We start from the raw sequence: 26,735 nt of genomic DNA on the forward strand, positions 1-26,735 counted from the left end.
AACAAAAACAAGAACAAGGTCCAGTTTTCTGACTCCCAGAAATTTGTAACAAGTCATTCCGATGCTTTTGTAAAACATTACGAAAATTCCCCAAACCTGTGCCTGTTGACTGAAGGGCAGAAGTTCCTGTTTTGATACAGGAGTTGCAGGCACTAGAAATCTGAGGCTGCTATAAGTGTTCTTGAAATGCAGTCACTGACCATTGCCATCAGAATCACTTGGGTATCTATTAAAATACATCATCTCCAAAGAATATGGTCTAGTAAATCTGGGGTACAGGGACCTCCAATCCTTACTTTTACAAAATTTTAAGAACTACTGCCCTTATGTTTCCTTAGAAAAGCCTCGTCTTAACATTTATGGTGACCTAAAGGAGAAAGACTCCAAAAAAAACTGAGGAATAGATTACAGAAAGTACAAAGGTCTGGATATAGGGAAGAGCTTCATTTAAAAACTAACAGAAGGCCACTATAGCCTGTGAGAAGAACAGCATGATATAAAGCAGGAATGCTAGGCCAGGCCTGATTACCATGAATAAGTGTACAGATACAAAAAGAAGCAGGTAACTAGTATTATCTTAATTATATTTTTAGAAGATTATACTTTTGTGTGGAAAACTGAATCTAGCAGGGCAAAACTAGAAACAAGATTAGTCAATAAACTACTTTAATAGTACAGGAAAGAGATGATGGGGACATGAACTGGGATTGGTAGCAGATGTGGAAGAGGGGACAGATAAATTTTGGAAGTAGAAAACATAGACTTGGGCACCTGGGTGGCTCAGTGGTTTAGAGCCTCTGCCTTCAGCTCAGGTCATGATCCCAGAGTCCTGGGATCGAGCCCCGCATCAGGCTCTCTGCTTAGCAGGGAGCCTGCTTCCTCCTCCCTCTCTCTCTGCCTGCCTCTCTGCCTACTTGTGATCTCTGTCTGTCAAATAAATAATTAAATAAAATCTTTAAAAAGAAAAAGAAAACACAGACTTTCTGAAAGACTGGAGGTGGGAGGTGATAAAAAGGGAAGAATATAGGATGGTCCCTAGGAATCTGGCTTAAATAACTGCAAGTTGTAAATAAATTTCTTTGGTTATTATAACTACACATTTAGATTTTTTTTTAAGGTTTTATTTATTTATTTATTTGTCAGGGAGGGGGGAGAGAGAGAGTGCACACACTTACAAGCAGGCAGAGTGGCAGGCAGAGGCTAAGAGAGAAGCAGGCTCCCTGCAGAGCAAGGAGCCCAATGTGGGACTTGATCCCAGGACCCTGGGATCATGACCTGAGCCGAAGGCGTCCCCACATTTAGATTTTTAATAAACAAGTAATATCTGGATAACAGAAGTTGAGAGGTTATTAAAGATATCATATAAATTCTTATCATGAAAGTACTGAAAATATAAACTCTAAGGACCACAAAAATTAATCTGCCTGCAAATTAAACTGCCTATCTATAAATTATCTAATAGGATATATATAAATTTGAATTTCTATAGTATAATAACAAAATATGCTTTATTAATAACAATACCTTGCAAATGAGCTAATCTGAATAAAGGTTTTTACATGTTTCCCACAAAAATTACTACTTAGATGTTCTTTATCTCTTATTCTAAAACATTTATGGGGCACATCGCTGGCTTACTCAGTGAAGCGTGAGTAAGCAATTTTGAGTTCGAGCCCCATGCTAGGTATAGAGATTACTTAAAATCTTTCTAAGAATTAAATAAATAAACAAAGTGTTTACTTAGAAGTTTTGTTATACAGATTTTTGTTACAGGATTCATTCCAAAAGTTTGAAATTTCAAATTACTAAGGATATTTTTTAAAAAAAACACCCTACTTAGTACCAAAAGAACCCACTAATTATAATCCAAAGGGTTCTGTTCTCCTTTTACCTTACACTTACATAAATATTTTTAAATAAAGGAGAAATTAAATAAATAAGAAACAAGACCATCAATCAAGTCCTATTATCCTTAAAATTTTAACTCCTGAGCACAGCTTTCTAAATCCAAATTTCTCCAGTATTCAACTAACTTTATCTTATTTGGCTCTAAATTCCTGTAAGTGGATACAAAGGATTTAAAGCTTAAAGATAAGCAAATCTAGCCCACAACATGAGCCCATACTGGCCCTCCAAAATGTATTTTTATTTTTATTTTTTTAAAATATTTTATTTATTTATTTGACAGACAGAGATTACAAGGAGGCAGAGAGAGAGAAGAGGAAGCAGGCTCCCTGCTGAGCAGAGAGCCCGATGTGGGGCTTGATCCCAGGACCCTGGGATCATGACCTGAGCTGAAGGCAGAGGCTTTAACCCACTGAGCCACCCAGGCACCTCCAAAAATGTATTTTTAAAAGCTCTGTTGTATGCAAAAAGAGAAATTACCTGTGAAATTCTACAAATGCCTATACATTCATGAACTTAATGCTTTAGAATTACTTACTATTCCCATATACTCATCCATTCAATGCTTCAAAATTTGGAGGAGCTAATTTATTTCACTGAGAGTCCCCCTCTCAAAAGAGGCCAAAGTGAAGATTCAAAGAAATAAGAGCACTACTTTTCAGTGACATAGATGGTCATGGTTCATTTGAAAATAGACTGTCAATCTCATCTTCTCTTTTTCAGTATGTAAGCCTACAAATTACAAAAAGTTAAAAAAAAAATTCAAGAGAGAAATACTTCTTTTTTAGAAAAGTGATAGTTTGCTTCTTGGTTCTTCGGCTAAAAACAGACATGACAAAAGAACTAACACAACTATAAAAAATTATTTGTATCCAAATGTATTTTCAAGATTTCAAGATCTGACATAGGCACAAAGAAAAGGAAGGAATTGAAACAAGTATAAACAAGTCAGTTATAGACTGACCTCAACTTGAAATAGGTTAAAAAATATTTTAGTAGTACTTTTAAAAAATGCTTGAAGTAAATATTTAATTCAACTCTTCTCAGTCATCTTGATGTATCGATGAGCTAAATGCCTACATTAAGGCAAAAACCTCATTTTAAATACTCATTTAATTGATGAAATATTTCATTTAAAATTGCTAATCCAGGGAAAGTGTTTTTGTAAAAATCATTTTATTGCTACAAAGGGAAACATGGTCACAAAAAGCCTTTAAGCGTATATTAACGCAAATTACTATTCAATGTCCAATGCCGTAAAAAAATACACAGTCAGAGCACAAAATACTTGCCCAATTTATCTCTTCTAGGGTAAGTATTCAAAACATTAATGCACACTTGAATATATACTCCCAACAGCAGCATTTAAGTTCAAATGATTAGAGTAGATATACTAACAATACACATCTGTTATCCTTAACACCAATAAAGTAATAAAAATTAAGCTTAAAAATTATACAAACAATTTATCTAATCTAAGTTTGATAGCTATAAAAACTAAACTAAAATAGTCTTACCTTCATCTTATTAAACAAATGCCAAACATTTAGAAATTATATAAAACAAATTTGAATGTGTGGAATGCATGCAACATGGGTGTTAATTCTCATATTTTAAACTATTAAAATTCTTACCCTTTTCCATATTAGGAGAGAAATTTAAAGCTTCTTTTAGATTTGACTAATACCTTATATTTAATTTTCTTCAGGTTGGTCAACAGGGAAGTCAACAGGCTCTTCCTTTGTTTCTTCCCCCACTGCCTCTCCTTCCCCCACTGCCTCTCCTTCCCCAACTGCCTCTCTCTCCCCCACTGCCTCTCCCTCCCCCACGCCCTCTATTTCCCCTGCTTCCTCTGTGTCTCCCACTCCCTCTACTCCTCCTCCTTCTCCCACTTCCTCTGCTTCCTCCACTTCTTCTACTTCCTCTGCTTCCCCCACTTCCTCCTCCTCTTCCTCCTCTTCTTCCTCTTCTTCAATAGGTTCATCAATCTTTTCTTCCTCTTCCTCATCTCCTTCTATTTGTTGATCTTGAGAATGATCTTGAATTTCAAAAGGATTCTCACCCTAAAAAGCATGAGGAAAATAGCTTTTAAAATCAATATATTCATTTTTGTTATCAGCAAAATTTTTATTTGCTATAACATTAAAAATAAATATAATTTGAAGCTTTTTATTTTAACTCATGACAAATCCACTAGATATTTTGTTCAGTACCTATTTCATACCAATGTAGGTATATAAATTACTAAAGTCACTACTTTACATTCCATAAACTGGAATGCTTAAAGGCCCCATTTTCCTAACTGAATTTCTAAAATCATATATCTATATATGATTATATATATGTAAAACCATATATATATAATCTAAATCTAAATATATATATTATATATATATAAAATCTAAATCTAAGATCTCATATATATGAATTTAGAACTTCAGTTAGGAATATATATATATATATATATACACACACACACACATACACACACACACACACACACACATATGACAAAAGCAAATACGTGGGGTTTGGTAGAAATAAAGTAAATAAAGCGAAGATATGTTCTACTAAATTACACCAAGATTCAATGTACTATGGTGGTAGGATCTCTTCAAAACACTCAAATGAAAATCAAGTCTTTTTAAAAATTCAAATGAATGGGCGCCTGGGTGGCTCAGTGGGTTAAGCTGCTGCCTTCGGCTCAGGTCATGATCCCAGGGTCCTGGGATCGAGTCCCGCATCGGGCTCTCTGCTCAGCAGGGAGCCTGCTTCCCTCTCTCTCTCTGCCTGCCTCTCCGTATACTGTGATCTCTCTCTGTCAAATAAATAAATAAAATCTTAAAAAAAAAAATTCAAATGAATGAAAACCAGATACCTACTAGATATACCTTACTTTTACACTGAAAAAGTAGATAAATCTAATTCACTAGGGGCACCTGGGTGGCTCAGTCAGTTAAGTGTTTGCCTTTGGCTCAGGTCATGACCTCTGCGTTGTGGGATCGAGCCCCACAATGGGCACCCTGCTCAGTGGGGAGTCTGCTTCTCCCTCTCCCTCTGCTTGTGCCCTCTCTCAAATAAATAAATAAAATCTTTTTAAAAATCTATAATTCACTAACACTCACAGATAAAACTTTATTATTTTAATTTATATAAATACTTGAATCATTTGTCTGGATTAAGTCTCATAAACTAGACCGTATCAGAAGGCTATATTAATATAGTAAGAAATAAATTGCAATGAAGGTTATTAAATAGCAAAGTATAAGCCTGGTGCTATACTTCAAGACCCATCAGGTGGGAAGGCACAGAATGAACTGAAATTGTAAGAGAAGAAATACTAATGAGCGGGTTACTCTACTAATCCAGGAGAAGAAGTGTAAAAGATGTAGCGGCACCATTAAAAGATTATGTAAATTAGGATGGGGAAAGTGGAAGAAGCAGATGTATGCTATATATAATTAGAATTTAAGATGTCTAAATGTCTAAGAGGCAGCTTTAAATTCACAACTCGAAAGAGAAGAGAGTTCAAAGTAAGACTTGTGAATTGTTTGCAAAGTGAATAGTGAGGTCAGGGAAATAAGTAGAATAAAAGGGCTAATGATAAAAACCCCCTGAAAACATCTATATGTAGGGACAGAAGTTATGAAAAAAAAAAAATAGTGCAGGAGGAAACTCAGGATAGTAAAATATTATCCGGCAAAACAAAGTTTCAAGAATAAGTGACAGATTAACAGTATCAAATGATGCAAACAGATAATATTAGAAAAGAATTGAAAAAGGTCACTAGAGTTGAAAATTATTAAAGTTGAATGAGGGATTTATTACACTATCCCCTTAACTTTCATATGTTTAAAATAGTAAATAAAAAATGTTAAAAAAATTTATTTGAAAATTAAGTCACCAGTTATCTTGGAGCAGTTCCAAAAGTATGATGTAAGTGGAAGCTGGACAGAAATGACTGCCCAAGAATGAATCAGAATTTCCTCTAAGCTTTCAAAATCCACAGACCCAAGTCCCACACACTGAGACTTTAACTTAGTCAAATACTAGAGCTCTCGCTAAAAACAGAAGTTCCCAAATCAATTTCAGACCTCTTGAATGAAAATTTTCCAGGGGCGAGATCTGGTAACCAGCATACTTAAGAAGCATTTCACAAGGTATTAATCAGAGAAGTTTGGGAAACTCTAATTCAGAAGGTTTTAAAGAGGGCCAAGGCAAATTTTTGTTTGATTTCAGCCTCACAAAGGAATTCTAATAACATATCTCCAATTGAGAACCACCAGGTTAAAGAGTAGAAGCAAAGAGCACAATGCAAGGCACAACTTAGTGCCCTTCTAAGTATGGTGATAAGAGAAAAGGTAAGATGGGAAGGGGGAAGAGTAGGAAAAGTCTAGTCATTTTTAGTTTAGGGAACTTGTACACATGTCTGTTTGTAGAAGAATAAAATAATAAACAGGGCACAAGTAAGATACAAGTAAGGAGAGAGAAAACTGATGAAACAATAACACAGTGAAGGGCAAAAAGGGGGTATCTTTCTTTACAGATAATAATAAAAGTGAGAGTAAGTTACATAAATCTAACGCAGGAAGGAGAAAACTTACAGTTCACATCTAGTGGTCTCAATCTCCCTAAAGCAAGAGAAGTGATAAGAACATAGGAAGTAAAGGGCAGAAGAATGAAATCTAGATATGTTAAGAGTGGAAAAGTTTTGAAATAGCCACTGTAGGAAGTACATTACATTGATTGGTAATAGGCAAAATTACTGTGAACTGCAGTGAAAATCTAGCAAACACAGTACCGGTACAATTCCATGACATTTGTAGCAAGACAGTTAATAAAGCTAACCATAAAGGTGCCTGGGTGGCTCAATAGGTTTAAGTGTCTGCCTTAGGCTCAGGTTACGATCTCTAGATCCTGAACTGAGCCGCTGCATCAGGCTCCCTGCTCAGTGGGGAGTCTACTTCTCCTTCTCCCTCTACCCCCCCTCGCCCCCCCTCCCCCGCGTGTGCTCTCTCTCTCAGGTAAATAAAATCTTTAAAAAAAAATTAAAAAGCTAACCCTAGATGGCATAGTGCTGGGAACTGTTAAGTGGTAGAACAAGTAAGTGAGGAATTTTAGAATGGCAGTACTGCACTGTTATAAGGACTGACCACGAGTATCTAGGCCAGGGTATGAAGGTAAAACAAGGTGTACAGTTGGAGAAATAGGGGAAACTGATGAACTGATTATTTTCATGTGGCAAAGATTAAAAAAAATAATTTTGTCAGACTGAGCACTTAAAGGTGAAAGAATTTTAAGCGATGACCAGAGCTGACCATGGGCAGAGGATGTTCTGGGGAATAACAGCAGGGAACAGAGCAGATTAGGAAAGCTGAACAAAGGGGTATCACTGAGTAATGTGACACCAGTCCTTCTTGAATTTTAACATGTCTATTAATCAAATGGGATCTTGTTCAAATGAAACTGCATTTCTAATGAACTCCCAGGAGATGCCAATATTGCTGGTCCATGGATCCCACTCATAGTAAAAAAAATTCTAGAAGAGATCTCCTCAGTTCAGGTATTTTCTCCACAATATGCACATCAGCAAGACACTCCCCACCAATGATGTCTCTCATTCAATGAAGTGACTCTCAAGTGTAGCTTGAAAAGTCTATATAGCAACTCACATTTGTATTCTTCTTTCATTAAATATTACTTTCATACATTAATAGAAACCATTATTAACTTCTCAAAAGTTTGTGATATAGCAAAGATAAAAATTTTTCCTCATTTAGCAATGATACTCTTACCTTTTTGATGCCACATTTTCCAAAAAACTGAATTTCAATTAGGGCTGCAGTCACTATTTTTTTGTTGTTGCTGTTGGACTGCATTACTCTGTTACAATTTCTGCATTCACCTTTTAAAAATGGTGCCAAGAATGTAGTAAAAGTGACAAATATGACAAATCGAAAATGGGACCCTCAGGAACAAGCTGAAAGAACTGAGATTTATCCAGCTTGTAAATCACTTGGTTGAGGTATAAGTTAATGGTCATTAAAAAAAATATATAGATAGGTATAGATAGATAGATAAGGCTTCTTCACAGAGTACCTGTTAATCACTACAATAGCCAAAATAAATAATACTTCTCTAATCCATAAAATCAAGATTTAGTTACAAATGTAAATAACAGACTTACAAATTTTCAACATAATAGCTTTCTTCAGTGTAGGATGATTTTAAATGAGGCATTATTTTAAAAAGACTCAAAAGCTAACCTCTAAAATATTTCTGTTAATTTCTACAATAACAGTACATTCTTATTTGCACAGTTAAGTATATATAATACGTAAAGAATTTTATGTAAAGAGTACCACAATAACATATGGCTAGCAGTGTGCCAGGTGTACCTAATTGTTCACATCTGCATTTACTAACATTCAGGGCAAAGCTCTTCTCCTGGCCTCCTGATTCCACGAGAGCTTTTTCTGAAGCAGCATATCTGACCTCCCACTTTCCCATCCAAGCAAGAACAACAATATGCTTGGAAGAAGAAACTGGGCATGTACAAATTAGTCCTTTCTGGGTCCCCTCTTTTGGGTCCTCCCAGCAACAGAAAAGGTACATTCTAGTCTACTGTAGGCCATGTGGTAAACTAGGGTAAGCTTATTGCTGTCTAGCTGAACCAGTAACAGAGGTCAAGGAGAGGTAAGTTTATCTAACTTAGAAGTGAAATACAACTATGGTGAGTGCTGTGAACTGTGTAAGACTGATGAATCACAGATCCGTACCCCTGAAGCAAACAGTGCATTATATATTAATAAATAATTTTTTAAAAAATTATAATTAAAATTTAAAAAAAAGAAAGAAATAGACTTTTAACTATAGAGTACAAACTGATGGTTACCAGTGGGGTGGCAGGCAGGGGCGATGGGGGAAATAGGTGATGGGGATGAAGGAGGCCACTTGTGATGAGCACTGGGTATTGTACAGAAGTACTGAATCACTGTATTGCACACTTGAAACTAATATGACACTATATGTAAACTAACTGGGATTAATGCAAAACTTAAAAAAAAAAAAAAGTGAAATACAAAGGTCCACAGTAACTATACACTTGTCATATCCCCCAAGTCGTCCTTTCTTTAAAAATCAAGAATAGGGGCAACTGGGTGGGTCAGTCAGTTAAGCATCTGCCTTCTGCTCAGGTCATGAACCTGAGGTCCTGAGATTGGGGCCCTTGTCAGGCTCCCTGCTCAGTGGAGAGTCTGCTTCTCCCTCTCCATCTGCCCCCCAATGGGTGATCTCTCTCTCTCGCTCTCTACCTCAAAAAAAAATATATATATATATATATTTTTTTTTTAAAGATAAAATAAAATAATAAATAAATAAAAATCAAGAATAAAGCTGACATTCTGATCTTCAATCAGACTCCTGTGTTTCTCTCAAATGATCCAGAGTAAGAAAAGGATAAGAAAGGAATGGCTATTGTTCCCTCACCCAACAAATTCCAACAATTAGGAAAAAAGATGTTTTACTTATATGCAAGATACTAAGTAAAATTCTTCCTAATGTTGTACTATATACAGACATCATAGTCACTATGTCACTATTTAATTATAAAGATACTATGATATAACCTAAAAAGGTTTTGCCCTAAAATCTTACCTTAACAAAACGTTCATATCGCGCCTTCACTATTGGATTATTTAAAATGCTTGTAGCAGTCAAGACACTTTCTCTTTTTATTTGCTCCTTATAAGCCTGTGAGAAATAGAACACACTGAGGTACTTGAAAACCATACCATGAAAATATTTCTATAATTAAAACAACATTGTATGCTCAAATTCTTAGATTTAAATGATTTACTTCCTGGCAAATTAAGCTATAAAGCAACAACAGCTACTGGGATACAATCTAAATCATCCATGGATTAAAACAATGAAGATTCAACAAGCCAATCAGACTCACTAAAAATCACCCAGTCACCAAATATGATACATCCGAATCTACTAAATAGCTGCTTTCTCTCCTTCCTACTCCACATGCACATCCCCCCGCCCCAATTCTGCCAACTACTAATTTTCATGCCATTAAAAAAGAATAATTTTTCATACTGCTAGAGTAATTAGTCTTCCCCTGGACTGTAGTTAGCATAAGACTATATTATATAAAAGAAGAAAGGTAATAATATGGATTGTCTAGTTGCCAAAAAGGTGTCAAGGGAATATCAAGAGAAGAGAAAAGTACAAAGATTTTTAAAAGATTATATGTGCTCAAAGTGGTTGATGAAGTCTGAGTTAAATGAGGATCACATCAATACAAAATATGAATTTAAGACTCAGGTATGTTCTATTTAAAACTTAAGTCTTTAGGGGCGCCTGGATGGCTCAGTCTGTTTAGTGGCCAACTCCTGATTTTGGTTGAGGTCATGATCTCGGAGTCCTGGGATTGAGCCCGGGGTTGGGCTCCACACTCGTAGAGTGTCTGCTTCAGGACTCTTTCCCTGCTCCGCCCCACTGCTTGCTTGCAGGTGGACACGCACAGGCGCACACTCGTTCTTTTTCTAAAATAAATAAATAAATCTTAAAAAATAAATAAAACTTAAGTCTTTAATATTTGAATTTTTAAATTTGCTTCTCAAACGAGCTAGTTTCCCACTATAAACACTACTTATTTGAAATAAACTGGACTAAATAAAATCAACCAATATAAAAGCAGAAATATGCCAATCAAAAAGAAAACAGTACATTTTTCCTAGAATTTGAGTAAATTTATTCAGAAATGTAACAAGAGATAACAACTGATACTAGTTTATTTTTCCCAGCAATTAGAAAAACGTATGTTATAATCAAATCTTTCTTTTTGATCTAAAACACACACACACACACGCTCTCTCCCTCTCTCTGCCTCATAAAACTGTTTTGTACCAACTTTAAAAAGTGTTCATGAAAAGAACAATTCAACAGCTATGATTTCCTGAAGGCTTACACTATGTAAGCTTATACTACGTAATGCTTATACCAGTCAGGCCCCATTTTAATTGTTTTTTATACTTTAACCAACTTAATCTTTAAACAGTTATGTAAGAGTAGAATGATTATCCATTCCCATTTTACAGATAAAGAAGCTTAGGCAAAGAAAAGTTAATTTACTTGCTTACCACATATTATATACTGAACCAGAATTCAAATCCAGGAATTCTTGCTCCAGAGCTCAATCTTAAACACCAGGCTTAACTACTATGCTACACAGACCCTCTGGGTTATCTTCATAGTTTTTTTTTTTTTACACGGGAGATTAATAGGGCTGTATGCAAGCAGGTAGATATGAAACAATGGCCTTTAAAGGATAATAAAGGATTAACAAATAATTCAATTTATGACTTCATTAAAATAGATACCTGCTTCCCTTTGATATGATCAGGAGATTTTAAGTGCTGCTGCACTGAGCTGTGTAAAGCAGGGATATACACACTGCATGCACTGCAGTGAACAGTCTCTACTTTCATCATGTGATCATCTGCAGTAACACCTACAAAAGAAAGCCAGTTATAAATAAGAAAAGTAATGATTTACATATTCTTATTTCCAACAAAACAAGTTTTTATTGTTTCCATGGTTATTCATAACCCCTTCTTCCCAAAAAAGAATCAAAGTATGTAGATTATGTTAAGTTTTTCTACCACATCTCACAAATCTGCATATACAGATTAAAAATCTGAATAGACAAAATTATAAAGTATAATAACATTGTATTTCCTAATCATGTTATAGAATCATGTTCTGAGGCCTAGAAGTCCATCCCCAAAATATATTATACGAAAGACATGTTGATTTTGTACTAAGAAAAAAATAACTATAATAAATGTGGGTAGACAGGGATAGGAAAAAAAATGTCAAGACTGGATTCACAAGAAACAAATTTCTTACAGATAAAGGTATAAATATATAGAAGGGAAAGGTGTGAGAGAATATGGCACTTTATAGGAATTCCAAGTAATTCAGTATGGCTGGGGCACTGAGAATAAAGAAAAGACAAAACACCCTGGAGATCTTTGCATGCCAGACATAGGAATTTGAAATTTATCCTGTAGAGGATGGGGAACCAGCTAAAATTCTTGAAGTAATATAAGTCATGCAGAATTAGAGATAAGAAAGAAAATAATAATTGCCAAGAGAACAGATGGAGATTTGAACAAATGTAATATTTAAAGAAGTAAAGAAGCAGACCTGGAAGATATTTAAAAGACAGAAGTGATTAGGTGAGCCTGGGTGGCTCAGTTGGTTCAAGCCTCTGACTTCTTCTCAGGTCATGATCTCAGGGTCATGGGATCGAGCCCCGCATCGGGCTCTCTGCTCAGTGGGGAGCCTGTTTCCCCCATTCTCTCTCTGCCTGACTCTCTGCCTACTGGTGATCTCTGTCTGTCAAATAAATAAATAAAATCTTAAAAAAAAAAAAAAGACAGGAGTGATAAGATACAATGTTACAGATATAGTAAAGTAAAACTACATAGGACTACGTACGTACTTCTGGCTCCAATGATGAGGCCAACTTCCAAGGTAAATAAAAGACAGGTCAACAGGGTTTTTGTTTTGTTTTCTTTATGGGGTGGAGGATGCTCAAAGAGTACACAAATTTTTTGATACACAGATTTTGTGAGACCGCTAAAGAGAAAAGTCAGTAGGCAGTTAGATGTCCGAGACTCGGGTTCAGAGAGAAACCTGTGCTAGGCATATAATGTATCAGTAATCAACAGAGATGGGTTAATTTAAGCTCTGCAAATAGATGAATCATGAGGAAGGAATACAAAAAAAGATAATGGAACTAAGGAAGAGCAGCGGGAAATGCCAACTTCTAAAAGCCTCACAGAGAAAGAAAAGTAAACAACAGCAAGGGAATAAAGAATATCAGGACTTGGGGCGCCTGGGTGGCTCAGTGGTTAAGCGACTGCCTTCAGCCCAGGTCATGGTCCCGGAGTCCTGGGATCGAGTCCCGCATCGGGCTCCCAACTCCACAGGGAGTCTGCTTCTCCCTCTCACCTTCTCCTCGCTCATGCTCTCTCTCACTGTTTCTCTCTCAAATAAAATAAATAAATAAAATCTTAAAAAAAAAAAAAAGAATATCAGGACAGTGATATACCACAGAATCCAGGGGAGGAAGCAGATGAACAAACACCAGTAAAAATACTATCGAAGTAAGATAATAATTCAGAAGAATCTACTGAAGCTGGTGTCAGAAATCTCTATCAGAGCAGTTTCAGGAGACCACTGGTAACAGAAAGTGGTCTACTGTGGAAAAGTAGTAATGGGCAGTGAATAAACACATCAGTGTGGACTACGCTTAAAGAAGCATGGTTGTTCAAGGAGAAAAGCAAGTTTTAGGGGAAATATTGTCTGTTTTTCTTTTCTTTTCCTTTGTTTCTTTGAAGACTTTTCTTCTTCTTTAAAGATGAAAGCATAAGCTTCAGAAACAGAAAAAGAAAGACTAAAAAATTGAGTTCACTATTTGAGCAGATGTCCTTAAAAGAGATGAGAAGGAATAAGACAGACAGAAGACATATGGAAGAATTCACTTCCATAGAGGAAAAGCTGATTTTTCTTGTAACTGAAGTGAAAGACGTAACAGTAGATCATGATAAACTTGTAAGCATGAGAAGAGGAAGTCAAAGGAATTCATCTCTAATAACCTACTCATGGCTACCACATTTGACTATGTACTTGATCACTCTAGTAGGCATCATTTATACTGAAATAGGGTATGGTATATAAAAAAACACATGTAAATTTCTAAAATAATTTGTTTAAATACTTACCTTCCATAACATCTTTTTCAATTATTTTAACTACTTCTGTTTGATTATTTGTCTGTTGCTTACGAATAGATGTTTTCTTGAATTTATTCACCATACATTCCTATAAAGCAAAATAGGAAGAAACCCAGAAAGTTTTCAGTAAGCACTTAGAATATGATTAGCATCAAACTAACTCAGCCTATGGAAGATAATATCAGTTACATAAGAACTAGTATCTGTTCTCAAGGAGCTTACAATTCAGTTGAAAAGACTATCATAAAATACAAAGAAAGTACTAAGACACTTATAAAAAATATTTGCTTTCAAACTGTATTTTCTATCAACAATAGCCTAACTATGGAAAGAGCCCAAATGTCCACTGACTGATGAATGGATACAGATGATGCGGTGTGTGTGTGTGTGTGTGTGTGTGTGTATACATATATATAGATAGACATAGATCTACTGTGGAATATTACTCAGCCATCAAAAAGAATGAAATTGTGCCATGTGCCATGATGCGGGTGGAGCTAGAGTGTATTATGCTAAGCGAAATAAGTCAGTCAGAAAAGACAAATACCATGGTATTTCTTTCACTCATATGCGGAATTATATTAAATTTGGAAACAAAACAGATGAATATAGAACAAGAGGGGGGGTGGAGAGGGAAACAAACCAAGAAACTCAATGATAGAGAACAACCTGATGGTTGATGGAAGGAGGTGGGTGGGGGATGGGCTAGATGGGTGATGCATATTAAGGAGGGCACTTGTTATGATGAGCACTAGGTGTTGTATATAAGTGATGAATCACTGAATCCTACTCCTGAAACCAATATTGCACTATATGTTAACTAACTAGAATTTAAACAAAAATTTGAAAAGAAAAAAAAATATTTTAGGCATAAAGAACAAGAGAAATCAAAGACAGCTAGAAGAGTTAAGAGGTCTTCTCAAGGCAGTTGAGTACTTAAGTCCTAAATGATAACTAGGAACCAGTTAAGGAATGAAATTACAGAAAGAAATGTTTCTAAAGGTACACAATTCTGAAAGGATATAGAGGAATGATCATTTTATTTCTAACCCCATAACAATTCCATGCTTTTGTCCAAATTAACTGTATGTACAATTAGCAGTCCAGCTCTAGTCCCTTCCTTAAGCATCCCTGGCCCCAACGATCTTCCCCTTCTCCAAACCCCTCTGCCTACACTCTCACTCCCAGCCCTTCAACTTAACTGTGCCATCTGTGGATATACAAGCACATTCTCTTTCCAATTACTGTTAGTTCACAGAGGATGGTATCTGTGTCTTTGGTCCCTGCACAGCACCTTTTGTTAAGTATTCAAGAAAAACTATTCAACAGGTAACCACACACCAGTAATATAAAGGATACCAAACAGACACCCGCTCTCTGGCTCTGAATTCAGACTGCCAACTAACTGATAGAGTTATTACACTGCTCTGAGTGTGATCTTTCATGATGAAAAGGAGTTGTGATGAGGCTCAAATGACACAATGAATGAAAGTACCCAGCACGGCACAAGGTGCAGAGTAGAATCTCAGTGAATGATAGCTGATTCTGCATCAACAAACAGTTGTTAAAGGAATTCTTTTCCTGACACCTCTGCTAGAAACTAATGTGAAAAACATAAAATGTTCTCTCAAATTACAAATCTAAAACCTATTACAGAGGAATTCACGTTTAATTCTGGGCTTTTTTTTTTTTTTTAAGAACTCTTTAAGTAAACAGTACACTAAATTTTTAGAAACTTAAAATGAGAGATGGGAAACTGAAAAAGTAGAAAATTAAAGTATCAGATAAAGTGCTTCTCGTTTTAAAAATAGCTACTTACATGCAAAAACTCCATAACTACTTTATCAAATTTGGTTTGTTTCTGAATATGATCTAGTGTTTCCTGGTGTGAAGAACTTTCCAGATGTAGTTCAATATCTTTTTCTTCAAACGTTCGGAATTTACAAAAGGAACATGTGAATGCCATTCTATAAAGAAAAAAAAAAGTTTTCTTTAAATATTACCTTATTTACTTAGAGCTCATAAGATCATACTAATAGAACTAATTTTACCAGCATAAATGATTTCCTTTATTCCATTTTATGGTTGATCTAAATTTAGCTAAAGTCAGAAAAATCAGTATTTATTTAAATATCTATTTGGACAACACTGTTATTATACCACTTTACATTTCTGGCCCACCCTTGAACTCCTTGGTACAAACAATGGAAATCAGTGGATCTACTTAATCTGGTCCTCAGCTATCTACTTCAAGTCTAGACTAGTTAGAAAGCCAAAGCAAACTTCAAAAAATATCAAGTTCCAAAGTTTCATTACTTATTTTATTTTCTGTTCCACTCTTAAGCTCACAATCCACCAACGTAGTATCAACAAAGCCAGGTGGAATACCAGACAACCGTAATTCACTCCCCCGGAGCTCTTCGATGAGCAAAAGCTTGCCCTTTAGGGACTACTTCAGGATGACTGATAAGTCTGGACCAGACAAATTTAGAAGCTCAGGAGTCACTTCAATATGAACTTCCCCTTTTCCTCCCATAAAGTGTTCCCATCTTATATTTTCTTATTATTTCCTTTTCCTTGAATTATGACAAGTTTCTTAACTGGTTTCTTTGTCTCCAGTCTCCATTTTCCACTTAATTCTTTATACCGCTATTATATTTATTTTCCTGGTTAAGATTATGGGATCTATAGCCTACTGCTAGGTTTATATCCTAGCCCTCTTGTGTGATGTTGGGCAAATTACTTAACTTCTCTGGGCCTTAGTTTTCTGATCTTAATGAGATAAGAACCCTTAGAGAAGTACTGTGAGGATTAAAAAAAATTAACACACAGAAAACCCTTAGGACAGTTCCTGGCACACAGTAATAATTCAATTAATAACTGTTACTTCCTAAAGAAGGCAACAGCATTTCACTGCTCAAAAGACTTACCAGCTTCATGGACTTAAGCCTCAAAAAACAAAGTCAAAATACTTTCAGCTGCCATTTAAGAAAGTTTTTAATCTCTCCTGTATTTTTTGGCTTTACCCACTAAATACCTTTAACAGTATCTGGCACATGGTATGTCTTCATTGTTTAAATTACACTTTTCAACCCCCACTAGATTCATTTTCAATCTACACAGCTTTCCATTTCCTGAATATCAATGAAACATCCCTGTTTCTTTCTTTGTCCTCGAACCATGCCCTCTATCTGGGCTGCCTAACAGCTCCTATTGCACTCCTACCCTCCCTCAGTTGAAATACCACCTCCAAACATGTCCCTGATTTTCCTGCACTCCTACTGAGAAGTTATCTCCTGTAAGACACTTTGTACTTCTCTTCTGGCACTCTTCCCCATATATTATTGTTTATCTATACCTCTCACACCCCTGTCCTCTTCCCCCCAGGTTCCCTTCTTATTTTATTGAAAGCATTCAAATATCCAAAAAGAACTATCATAAGAATAGTTATTCACTGTCAATCTCTTATCCTCCTAACTCAAAATAAAACTGTTCTGATGAACTAAAGTAATTTTAGACTATTTTTAATGATTCTTATCCTAAAATGACAACTTAATTGAACTGACATTTTTTGGCTTATATCCTCAGATTCATATTTAGAGTTGTGGAGAAAAAAGCTAAATGAAAGTTCAGTTCTTCCATTTTCTCCAAATCACACATTTATTAACATGGATATATCCTATCCAAAGCTACAATTTTTAAAGGGGGAAGTATTCACAGGGTAAATAGAAAAACTATTCTTATAATGTAAAACACCTCCAGATTCCTACACACCTGAAACAGAATTCATTCCAATTTGTTTCCACCCCTGTCAAAAGAAGGAATTCTATCCACAGTGGCAGAGATACTCGTAAGGACCAAAACTAGCTGCCTTTTAAAAACTAGAACTTCTTTTCATGAGTTAATCCTTAATAAGCTTAATCCTACTGTTTACAAATTATGAGTAACAAATCAGAAAGAACATAGGACAAGGTTATTTGGACACAAGCTGGACACAAAGATTATAAAAGCACAGTTGACCCTTGAACAACAGCAGTTTGAAATGCACAGGTTCCTCGTATGCAGATTTTCTACAGCACAGTTCTGTAAATGTATTTTCTCTTCCTTAGGATTTTCTTAATATTTTCTTTTCTCTAGCTTACTTTATTGTAATAGAGTATATAATACCTGTAACATACAAAATATGTGTTAAATCAACTGTTTATGTTATCAGTAAGACTTCTAGTCAACAGGTGGCTATTAGCAGTTTTGCAGGAATCCAAAGTTACACATGGATATGTGACTGGATGGAGGATAGTGCCCCAACCCCCATGTTGTTTATGGGATAACTGTAATACCGAGCTCACTAAAATCAAAGACGGTCTAAGCAAAAAAAAAATCTGGGAATCCAGATGTCAGTGAATTTTCTTTTACTGCATTTTACATAAATAAAATCAACGTATATATTAAAACCAAGTAGTAACAAAGAATATCCTATTTAATATGGAAGAAAACAGATAATTTAAAAAATATTTCCACAGAAAGGTCTTCAGATGCTGCTCTTAAAAATGTTATCTTCTGGGGCACCTGGGTGGCTCAGTGTGTTAAGCCTCTGCCTTTGGCTCAGGTCATGATCTCAGGGTCCTGGGATCGAGCTCCACATTGGGCTCTCTGCTCAGCGGGGAGCCTGCTTCCCCCTCTCTCTCTGCCTGCCTCTCTGTCTACTTGTGATTTCTCTCTCTCTGTGTCAAATAAATAAATAAAATCTTCAAAAAAAATCTTTAAAAAAAAAAAAGAAAGAAAAATGTTATCTTCTTGGGGCACCTGGGTAGCTCAGTGGGTTAAGCCTCTGCCTTCGGCTCAGGTCATGATCTCAGGGTCCTGGGATCGAGCCCTGAATCAGGCTCTCTGCTCAGCAGGGAGCCTGCTTTCCCCTCTCTCTCTGCCTGCCTCTCTGCCTACTTGTGATCTCTGTCAAATAAATAAATAGATAAAATCTTTTGAGAAAAAAAAAATGTTATCTTCTAAACTAACAAAGTTTTAGACATCTAGAAAATTCACTAATGTGTAATAATTCATTCCCCTCATGCTACACAAAACAAATTAACTTTTAAAGAGCAAAACTAGGAGTGCCTGGGTGGCTGTTGGTTAAGCAACTGTCTTCAGCTCAGGTCATGATCCCAGGGTCCTGGGATAGAGTCCCCTGTTGGGTTTCTTGCTCAATGAAGAGCCTTCTTCTCCCTCTGCTGCTCCCCACTTCTTGCACGCATGTGTGTGTGCGTGCACGCATGTGCACACACACATGCACACACAGAGTCTCTAACTTGCTCTCTATCTCAAATAAAAATCTTAAAAAAAAAAAAAGAGCAAAACTATATTCTGAATAGAAAATACACTGAATTTACTTTTTACATTTTATAATCTTTAGCTTCCTAGCATAAGCAGTAATTTAAGAAAAAGATGACGGAAAAAATATCAATTACTGTCCTTTAAAAAATTTTTCTTTTAGGCTTTTTCATGCATATTTAACATGTTGTATAGATCATTTTTTCTATTTTGCCTGCGTTTTCTCCATGTTAATGCGGGCTTTATAACTTTCATTTCCAACAATGGCCTAAGAGCCCATAGAGGAAGTGTCAAAACTTCCATATACTTGGGGCACCTGGGTGGCTCAGCGGGTTAAAGCCTCTGCCTTCTGCTCAGGTCATGATCTCAGGGTCCTGGGATCGAGCCCCGCATCCGGCTCTCTGCTCAGCAGGGAGCCTGCGTCCTCCTCTCTCTGCCTGCCTCTCTGCCTGCTTGTGATCTCTGTCTGTCAAATAAATAAATAAAATCTTTAAAAAAAAAAACAAAAAACTTCCATATACTTGACCACTTGCTATCACTGGTATTTGTTTCATGTTTGGAGTTACTATAAACAACGTTGTAATGGGCATCTTTTTAGATTACACTCTTTTATACTTTTATATTATTTTCTTGGAGAGATCACCAACTATAAAAAAATTCAAAACATTTTTAAAAACTGCTAAATTGGGGTCACCTGGGTGGCTCAGTCAGTTAAGCTTCAGACTCTTGTTTAGGCTCAAGTCAGATCTCAGGGTTGTGAGATGGAGCCTGGCATTGGGGTCCACGCTAGGCATGGAGCCTGCTTAAGATTCTCTCTCCTTCTCCCTCTGCCTCTCCCCTCTCCCCCACTCTCAAAATTAATAAATAAATAAATAACCTGCTAAATTGCTTCCCAGTAATTATAACCATACTATCTGGTCATCAGCGAATTATAATAGTGTACTTTAACTGTATCCTTGTTGGTTAACCAATATTTCCTTTCTCCTCACTAATAAAATGCCATGCTATTATTTAAATTTTCAGTTTATCTTACAGTGAGTTTCAACATTTTCCTGAAAATTATTAACTAGCTGGTGTTCCTTCAGACAATCATGTACTGAGCATCTTGTTATTTTCCTATGTAAAAAACAAAAAAACAATGGTTGTGCGTGCTTGCGTGGTTCAGTCAGTTAAGCATCCGATTCCGATTTCAGCTCAGGTCCGGATCTCAGGGTTGTGAGATCCAGCCCCATATCCGGCTCCTTGATGAGCATGGAATCTGCTTAAGAGTCTTTCTTTTGCTCTGCCTCTGCCCCTGCTCACTCTTTCTCAAAAAAAAAAAAAAAAAAAAAAAAAAAAACTGGTTGGGTGATATTTATCTTAGACACATTAATCATTTCTTGTGTTAATATTTTCCAAGTCTGTTTGCTTTCAAGTTTTAAATTTTTATTTAAACTAATGTGGTCATTATTTCCTTTGTAATTTATTCTATAACTTTTAAGCCTAGGGAAAAAAAAAAAAACTTCTGTAGTGATTATCTATAAATACGCTATTTTAGTTTCCTGTTATTCTCCATTTTGTAGGTTCTTTAATCCACCTGGATTTCATCTTCACTGGTATAAGAAGATGTAAACTATTTCTCTTCTTACTGTTCAGTTGTTCAAGCAATCCCTCTCCCCCTATTTTTAAGCAATTCCCCTTTTGTTTGCAACCTCTTCTTTATTAAATATTATATTCTTATATATAACACATGTATTTATAAGCTAGTAATTCTACTACACTCAACATTTTTCTGGTACCACATATTTTTAACTATTACAACTTTATAATGTTTCAATTATCTTGAAAGCTAGATACTCTTCTTTTACAAAATCTTTGGAATCAAGACTGACAACACCTGTTATATTTCTAAATATTGTTTTCTTATCCAAGAATATCACTATGTCTCCCTGTACTCAAAGGTCAAGAAGACTGTGGTTTTCTTCATGTTATGACATGTATTTCTTTTTAAGAATACTGTATTTCCAGGTATTTTTTACTTTTTGATTACCATTCTGAATGGAACTCTTTTTTCTTGTATTTTCTAAGGAGTGACTGCACAGAAATAGCAAAGATCTTTGATCAGACCTTTCATTTGACCCTCATGAATTTTTTCACATTCCAATTGATGTATTTGCATTTTCTAGGAAACTGTTTTTAATGAGACCAATTTTCAGACTCTACTAAGCACAAACCTGTATCCATCTCCATATTTCTCACTGTTTTTTTCTCTTCTGCGCCTTTGTTTCTCTCGCCGAGCCTCAATCCGTCGCTTTTCTTCTTCCTCATTTTTAGGATCAGTTTTTGCTAGGATATCAGCAAAAGTCAAAACTAAAAATCATTTTTCCAGTCTCCCTTTTTAGTTTCCACTTCATAAAGTATAGACGTGCAAGTTCACCTGCTGACCACAATCTAAACTGAACTCACTAGAAAAATCATTTTGAGATTAACCAGTATTTATGCAACTTCATTCATATAAATACCATCATCATGAATTCAATGCTTTTAGATAATTTTTTCATGTTCATATGATGAACTACATGGTGATTACAACTGTAGAAGTTAAACCCGTGAATCACCCAGTATAGTACTAACCAGTCACGAACATCAAAATTACCCAAAGATACTTTTTAAAAATGCATATGCCCTGAGGTGCCTGGGTAGCTCAGTCAGTTAAGCCTCCAATTCTTGGTTTTGGCTTAGGTCAGGATCTCAGGATTTTGATATAGAGCCGCTGCAGGCTCCGTGCTAAGGGAAGAGTCTGCCTTAGATTCTTCTCCCCCCACCCCCACCCCCGCTCCTCCCCCCAGCCTGCACTCTCTCTCTCTCTCTCTTAAATAAACAAACAACAAACAGATCTTTAAAAATTCACATGCCCTTGTCCACCTCTCTTGCCTAAATCCTTATTTAGGATGGAATCAGAACATCTATATGTTTTAAAAGGCTTCTTACATGATTTTGATTCAGAGTTTTGTCTTGGGTGTTGTATTTATTGTTGGGAGCTACTGCTGAAGATACAGTATTGTCCCATTACACAGAATCCCCTTCAGAGGACAAAGGAAAGAAATTTTTCATGGTGCCCGGTACCAGGAAAAAGTGTGCTTCTTCTGGAAGATTGCTTTGCTTTTTAATCTGTGGACATGACAACTCTTAGAGATAGTCACATTTCCAACTTTACACTGTTAAAAAGTCAAGAACCAATCTGAAAATGAAATTAAGGAAACCATTTCATTCATGTTAGCATCAACAAGAATAGATACTCAGGAATAAATTTAACAAAAGAAGTATAGAACTTACACCTCAAAAACTACAAAACATTGCTGAAAGAAGTTAAAGAAGATCTAAATAAATGGAAAAACTAAACAAAGGGTTCATAGATCTGAAGACTTAAAACTGTTAAGGTGGTTTTACTCCCTAAACTGATCTATAGATTTAGCACAATCCCTGGCAGAATTCTGCCTGACTTCTTTGCAAAAATTGACAAGTTGAATCTAAAGTTCACAGGGAATTGCAACACATTTAATAGTGGAAACAATATAGAATAGTGGCAGCAATCCTAAAAAGAAAAACAAAATAGAAAGATTCACACTCATGAGTTAAAAACTTGCTACAAAGACACGGTTATCAAGACCTTGTTGTACTGGCATGAGGACAGACATACAGATCAACAGAACAGACCTGAGAATCCAGAAATAAATTCATAAAACTATGGCCAGCTGGTTTTTAGCGGGGATGCCAGAATTACTCAGTTGGTAGAGAACAGTCTTCTCAGCAAGTGGTGCTGGGCAACTGGATAGCCACATTCAAATGTGAAAGTGCAAGACCTAAGGGTAAGAACTATAACTATAAAACTCCTAGAAGAAAACATAGAAGTATACCTTCATGACTCTGGAATCTGACAAGGAATTCTTAGAAAACCAAAAGAACTGAGCAACAAAAGAAAAAAACAGATAAATTGGAAGTTATTAAAATTAAAAACTTTTGTGCTTCAAAGGATACCATCAGAAGAGTAAAAAGGCAACTCAGAGTGGCAGATGACCTTTACAAATCATACATCTGAAAAGGAAACTGCCTAGAATGTATAAAGAATTTCTACAACTCAATAAAAAGACAAATAGCCCAACTGAAAAGTGAACAAAACCTCTAAACAGGCATTTTTCCAAGAAAGTTATACGAATAGCCAATAAACAAGAATAAAATGCCTTGCCACTAGTTATCAGGGAATTGTAAATCAAGACCACAATGAGATATTACTTCATATGACTTGCATGGCTAAAATCATAAAGACAGAGAAGTCTTTAGTGAGGATACAGAGAAATCAGATCTCTCATACACTGCTAGTGGGAATATAAAATGGTGCAGCTGCTCTGGAAAACATGTTCCTCCTCAAATGATTACACAGTTACCATATGATTCAGCAATTCTTCTCTTGGATATATATCTAGGATATATAAAATGAAAACAGGTGTTCACAAAAAAACTTATATACAGATATTTGTAGCAGCAGTATTCATTGTAGTAAAAGGGTAGAAGCAACCCAAATACTCATCAGTGAATGAATGGATAAAGAAAATGTGGTATATTCATATAGTGGAATATTTCCAGCCACAAAATGGAATGAAGTACTGTTACATGCTGTAACTTGGATGAAACTTGTAAGATTATGCTAAGTGAAGCCTGTTACAAAAGTCCACATTCTACATGACTTTTTTTCATATGAAAGTCTAGAATACAGAAATGGATAAAGATACAACCTAAGTTAGTGGTTGCTCTGGGCTGTGGTGTGAGTGAGGAATAATGCCTAACAGGTACTAGGTCTCTATGAGGTGTTGAAAATGTTTTGAAATTGATTATGGTGATATTTGTGTATATCTGTGAATACACTAAAAACCAGGGGGTTGTTGCACACTTTAAATGGGTGAATTGTAGGGTATGTGAATCAGTAAAGTTTTTTTATAAAAAAGTTCAGAGGCAGATTACTCTGTTACTTATCTATATTGTTGTATTTTCTTTTTTCACTTTGTAATGTATCTCTACATGAAATCAGGTACATCTGACCAAATTAGATGAAGGCAAGGATATACTAAATAAAAGCTAAAGGAAAGTCTTTTCAGCATTCTTTGTGAAAACATGTAGCAGCAAAATAATATATACCAACTATTGTCTATTTTTATTTGTACACTGAATTACTTTTTGTTGGGTTGGTTTTTTGTTTTTTTTTTTTTTGTATATTTATTTTTGCCTTGATGACTGAGAAGTGTTCAGTCTTTCCTAGTAAGGTGAAATGTGAGTCTTTCTATTTTGTTTTTCTTTTTAGGATTGCTGCCACTATTCTATATTGTTTCCACTATTAAATGTGTTGCAATTCCCTGTGAACTTTAGATTCAACTTGTCAATTTTTGCAAAGAAGTCAGGCAGAATTCTGCCAGGGATTGTGCTAAATCTATAGATCAGTTTAGGGAGTAAAACCACCTTAACAGTTTTAAGTCTTCAGATCTATGAACCCTTTGTTTAGTTTTTCCATTTATTTAGATCTTCTTTAACTTCTTTCAGCAATGTTTTGTAGTTTTTGAGGTGTAAGTTCTATACTTCTTTTGTTAAATTTATTCCTGAGTATCTATTCTTGTTGATGCTAACATGAATGAAATGGTTTCCTTAATTTCATTTTCAGATTGGTTCTTGACTTTTTAACAGTGTAAAGTTGGAAATGTGACTATCTCTAAGAGTTGTCATGTCCACAGATTAAAAAGCAAAGCAATCTTCCAGAAGAAGCACACTTTTTCCTGGTACCGGGCACCATGAAAAATTTCTTTCCTTTGTCCTCTGAAGGGGATTCTGTGTAATGGGACAATACTGTATCTTCAGCAGTAGCTCCCAACAATAAATACAACACCCAAGACAAAACTCTGAATCAAAATCATGTAAGAAGCCTTTTAAAACATATAGATGTTCTGATTCCATCCTAAATAAGGATTTAGGCAAGAGAGGTGGAATGTGAATTTTTAAAATGTTTAGCTCTGGGTAATTTCAACGTTCATAATCAACTAATAACTACACTAGGTGATTCAGAAATCTACAATTTCTGCGACTATTTCTACGATTATAATTACTATGCAGTTTGTCATATGAACATGAAAAAATTATCTAAAAGCACCAAATGTTTAAAAAATTGGAAGTACCTTAAGCAATAGCAATTACATTTTCTTACTTACTGGGTGATTTGCTGAGGCTCATCTTCTCCACAGGTTTTGCTAGCTTGGGTTTCTTGATAAAGGTTCCACCAGGCTTATTAAATGGTTGCATCATTTTTCTCTTTATTCCTCTTGCAGCGGCAACTGTCACATTGGTGGGTTTGTTTTGATAGTCAACAACAATTCCAGGTCTATGAATGCTTCCAAAATCACTCATATGCTGCAAATTTGTGAAATCAAGGAGTATTAGCATAGTATCCAAAGATAAAGTAGGAAATCACACAAAGTTTACATGTTATCTATCTAATAATTTTCACCTGAAAATTCCCCAGAATGTACCTAATTTTACATGTCCACTCTGAATAAACACACTGAAAAGCTTTGTCAATTATAACATGAACTCAAATCCAGTGAATTAGTAGTTTTATTTCCAGTAGAACAAATATGGATATTTCCTACCTATTTTTTTATTTGTACCATTCAAAATTACTTGAGATCATAAACAACATATGTGCCTGTCAGAATATTACCACTTGTACAACTCTCTGACAACTCCTCTTCAGAGTTCCTAATTGATGTTTTCCCATGAAAAGACCTTAAAAGACATCTTTATTTCACTAAAACCTGGCTTAAAAACTAAGATGCATAAAGAAGACCATATTTGAAGTCTGAAGTAAAAAAGATCCAGAAATCATTTAGGATTTCTCCCTGCTGAAAAAGGGAATGAGAAGGCGAGATGGAACATTAGTATGAAATAGGAGAGTTAAAGCATAACCATGCATCAACTTCCAGGACACACTTCAGATAAAGAATTACATCTGACGTTCCATTCACATCATTACCTAGAGAAACATATTCTGACCCCGAAGCCCAAGAAGCGAAAGTTTACAGACGAAGAGTCATGCAACCAAACGACTCTTGTGTCCCTTCCTCTTCTCTTGTCATTAACAAAATCCACTACACCAAGAGGCCACATGTCCACAGAAATTTATTCTGCTAATCTTACTTTTACAAGATAAAGATTGAGGAGTAATCTGAAGAGAAGAATCCAATGGGAATTGTACAAGTGAAGATTAAAAAAGAAAGTCCTGTTGGTTCATTACTTCATTAACAGGAGAAAGAAAGAAAAAGTCCATTCAGACTAGAATGGTGAACACAAAGTACAGGAATGCCTGTTTTTCTATTGTGAAAACAAAATTAATATATGAAGTCTCATTAAGAAAAAAAATCATTTGCCTAAGGTAATATACAGCATGGAAAATGTTAAGTGTTTTTCAAATTTTCAAACTGGAATTGATTTTCAACTTCAAAACCCAAAGCCTATTACCCCAACAATTTTCAATTAACCTACAGTCACTAATTATGGTGGAAAAGCAACATATTAGTTGCTTACGTTTATGTATTATGCTTAGGAATCCCTAGCTAACCTAGTAGACTTGAATAGATTAGTGTTACCAGGTAACTTATAGTCACATTAGAA

The 26,735-nt window shown here is 35.5% G+C and overlaps 1 protein-coding gene across 2 annotated transcripts in view; it reads right to left on the reverse strand.

Annotated features, from left to right (window-relative positions):
- Window positions 1-3,064: 3,064 nt before the first annotated feature.
- Window positions 3,065-26,735, reverse strand: part of ZNF326 (zinc finger protein 326) — a 38,287-nt gene continuing 14,616 nt past the window's right edge. The window contains exons 6-12 of one of the 2 annotated variants that reach the window (XM_080801511.1): window positions 25,277-25,475; window positions 21,260-21,371; window positions 15,541-15,688; window positions 13,710-13,809; window positions 11,298-11,428; window positions 9,562-9,657; window positions 3,065-3,968 (exon numbers count right to left, since the gene is read on the reverse strand). In XM_080801511.1, coding sequence (XP_080657637.1) covers window positions 3,600-3,968; window positions 9,562-9,657; window positions 11,298-11,428; window positions 13,710-13,809; window positions 15,541-15,688; window positions 21,260-21,371; window positions 25,277-25,475 — 1,155 coding nt within the window. In that variant the 3' untranslated portion in view covers window positions 3,065-3,599. Of the gene's footprint in view, window positions 3,969-9,561; window positions 9,658-9,747; window positions 10,461-11,297; window positions 11,429-13,709; window positions 13,810-15,540; window positions 15,689-21,259; window positions 21,372-25,276; window positions 25,476-26,735 lie in introns of those variants that run through there. The other variant, XM_080801512.1, reaches the window with a different exon arrangement.

Source organism: Martes martes, assembly GCF_963455335.1.
Source record: "Martes martes genome assembly, chromosome: 4".
Lineage (NCBI taxonomy): Eukaryota > Metazoa > Chordata > Mammalia > Carnivora > Mustelidae > Martes > Martes martes.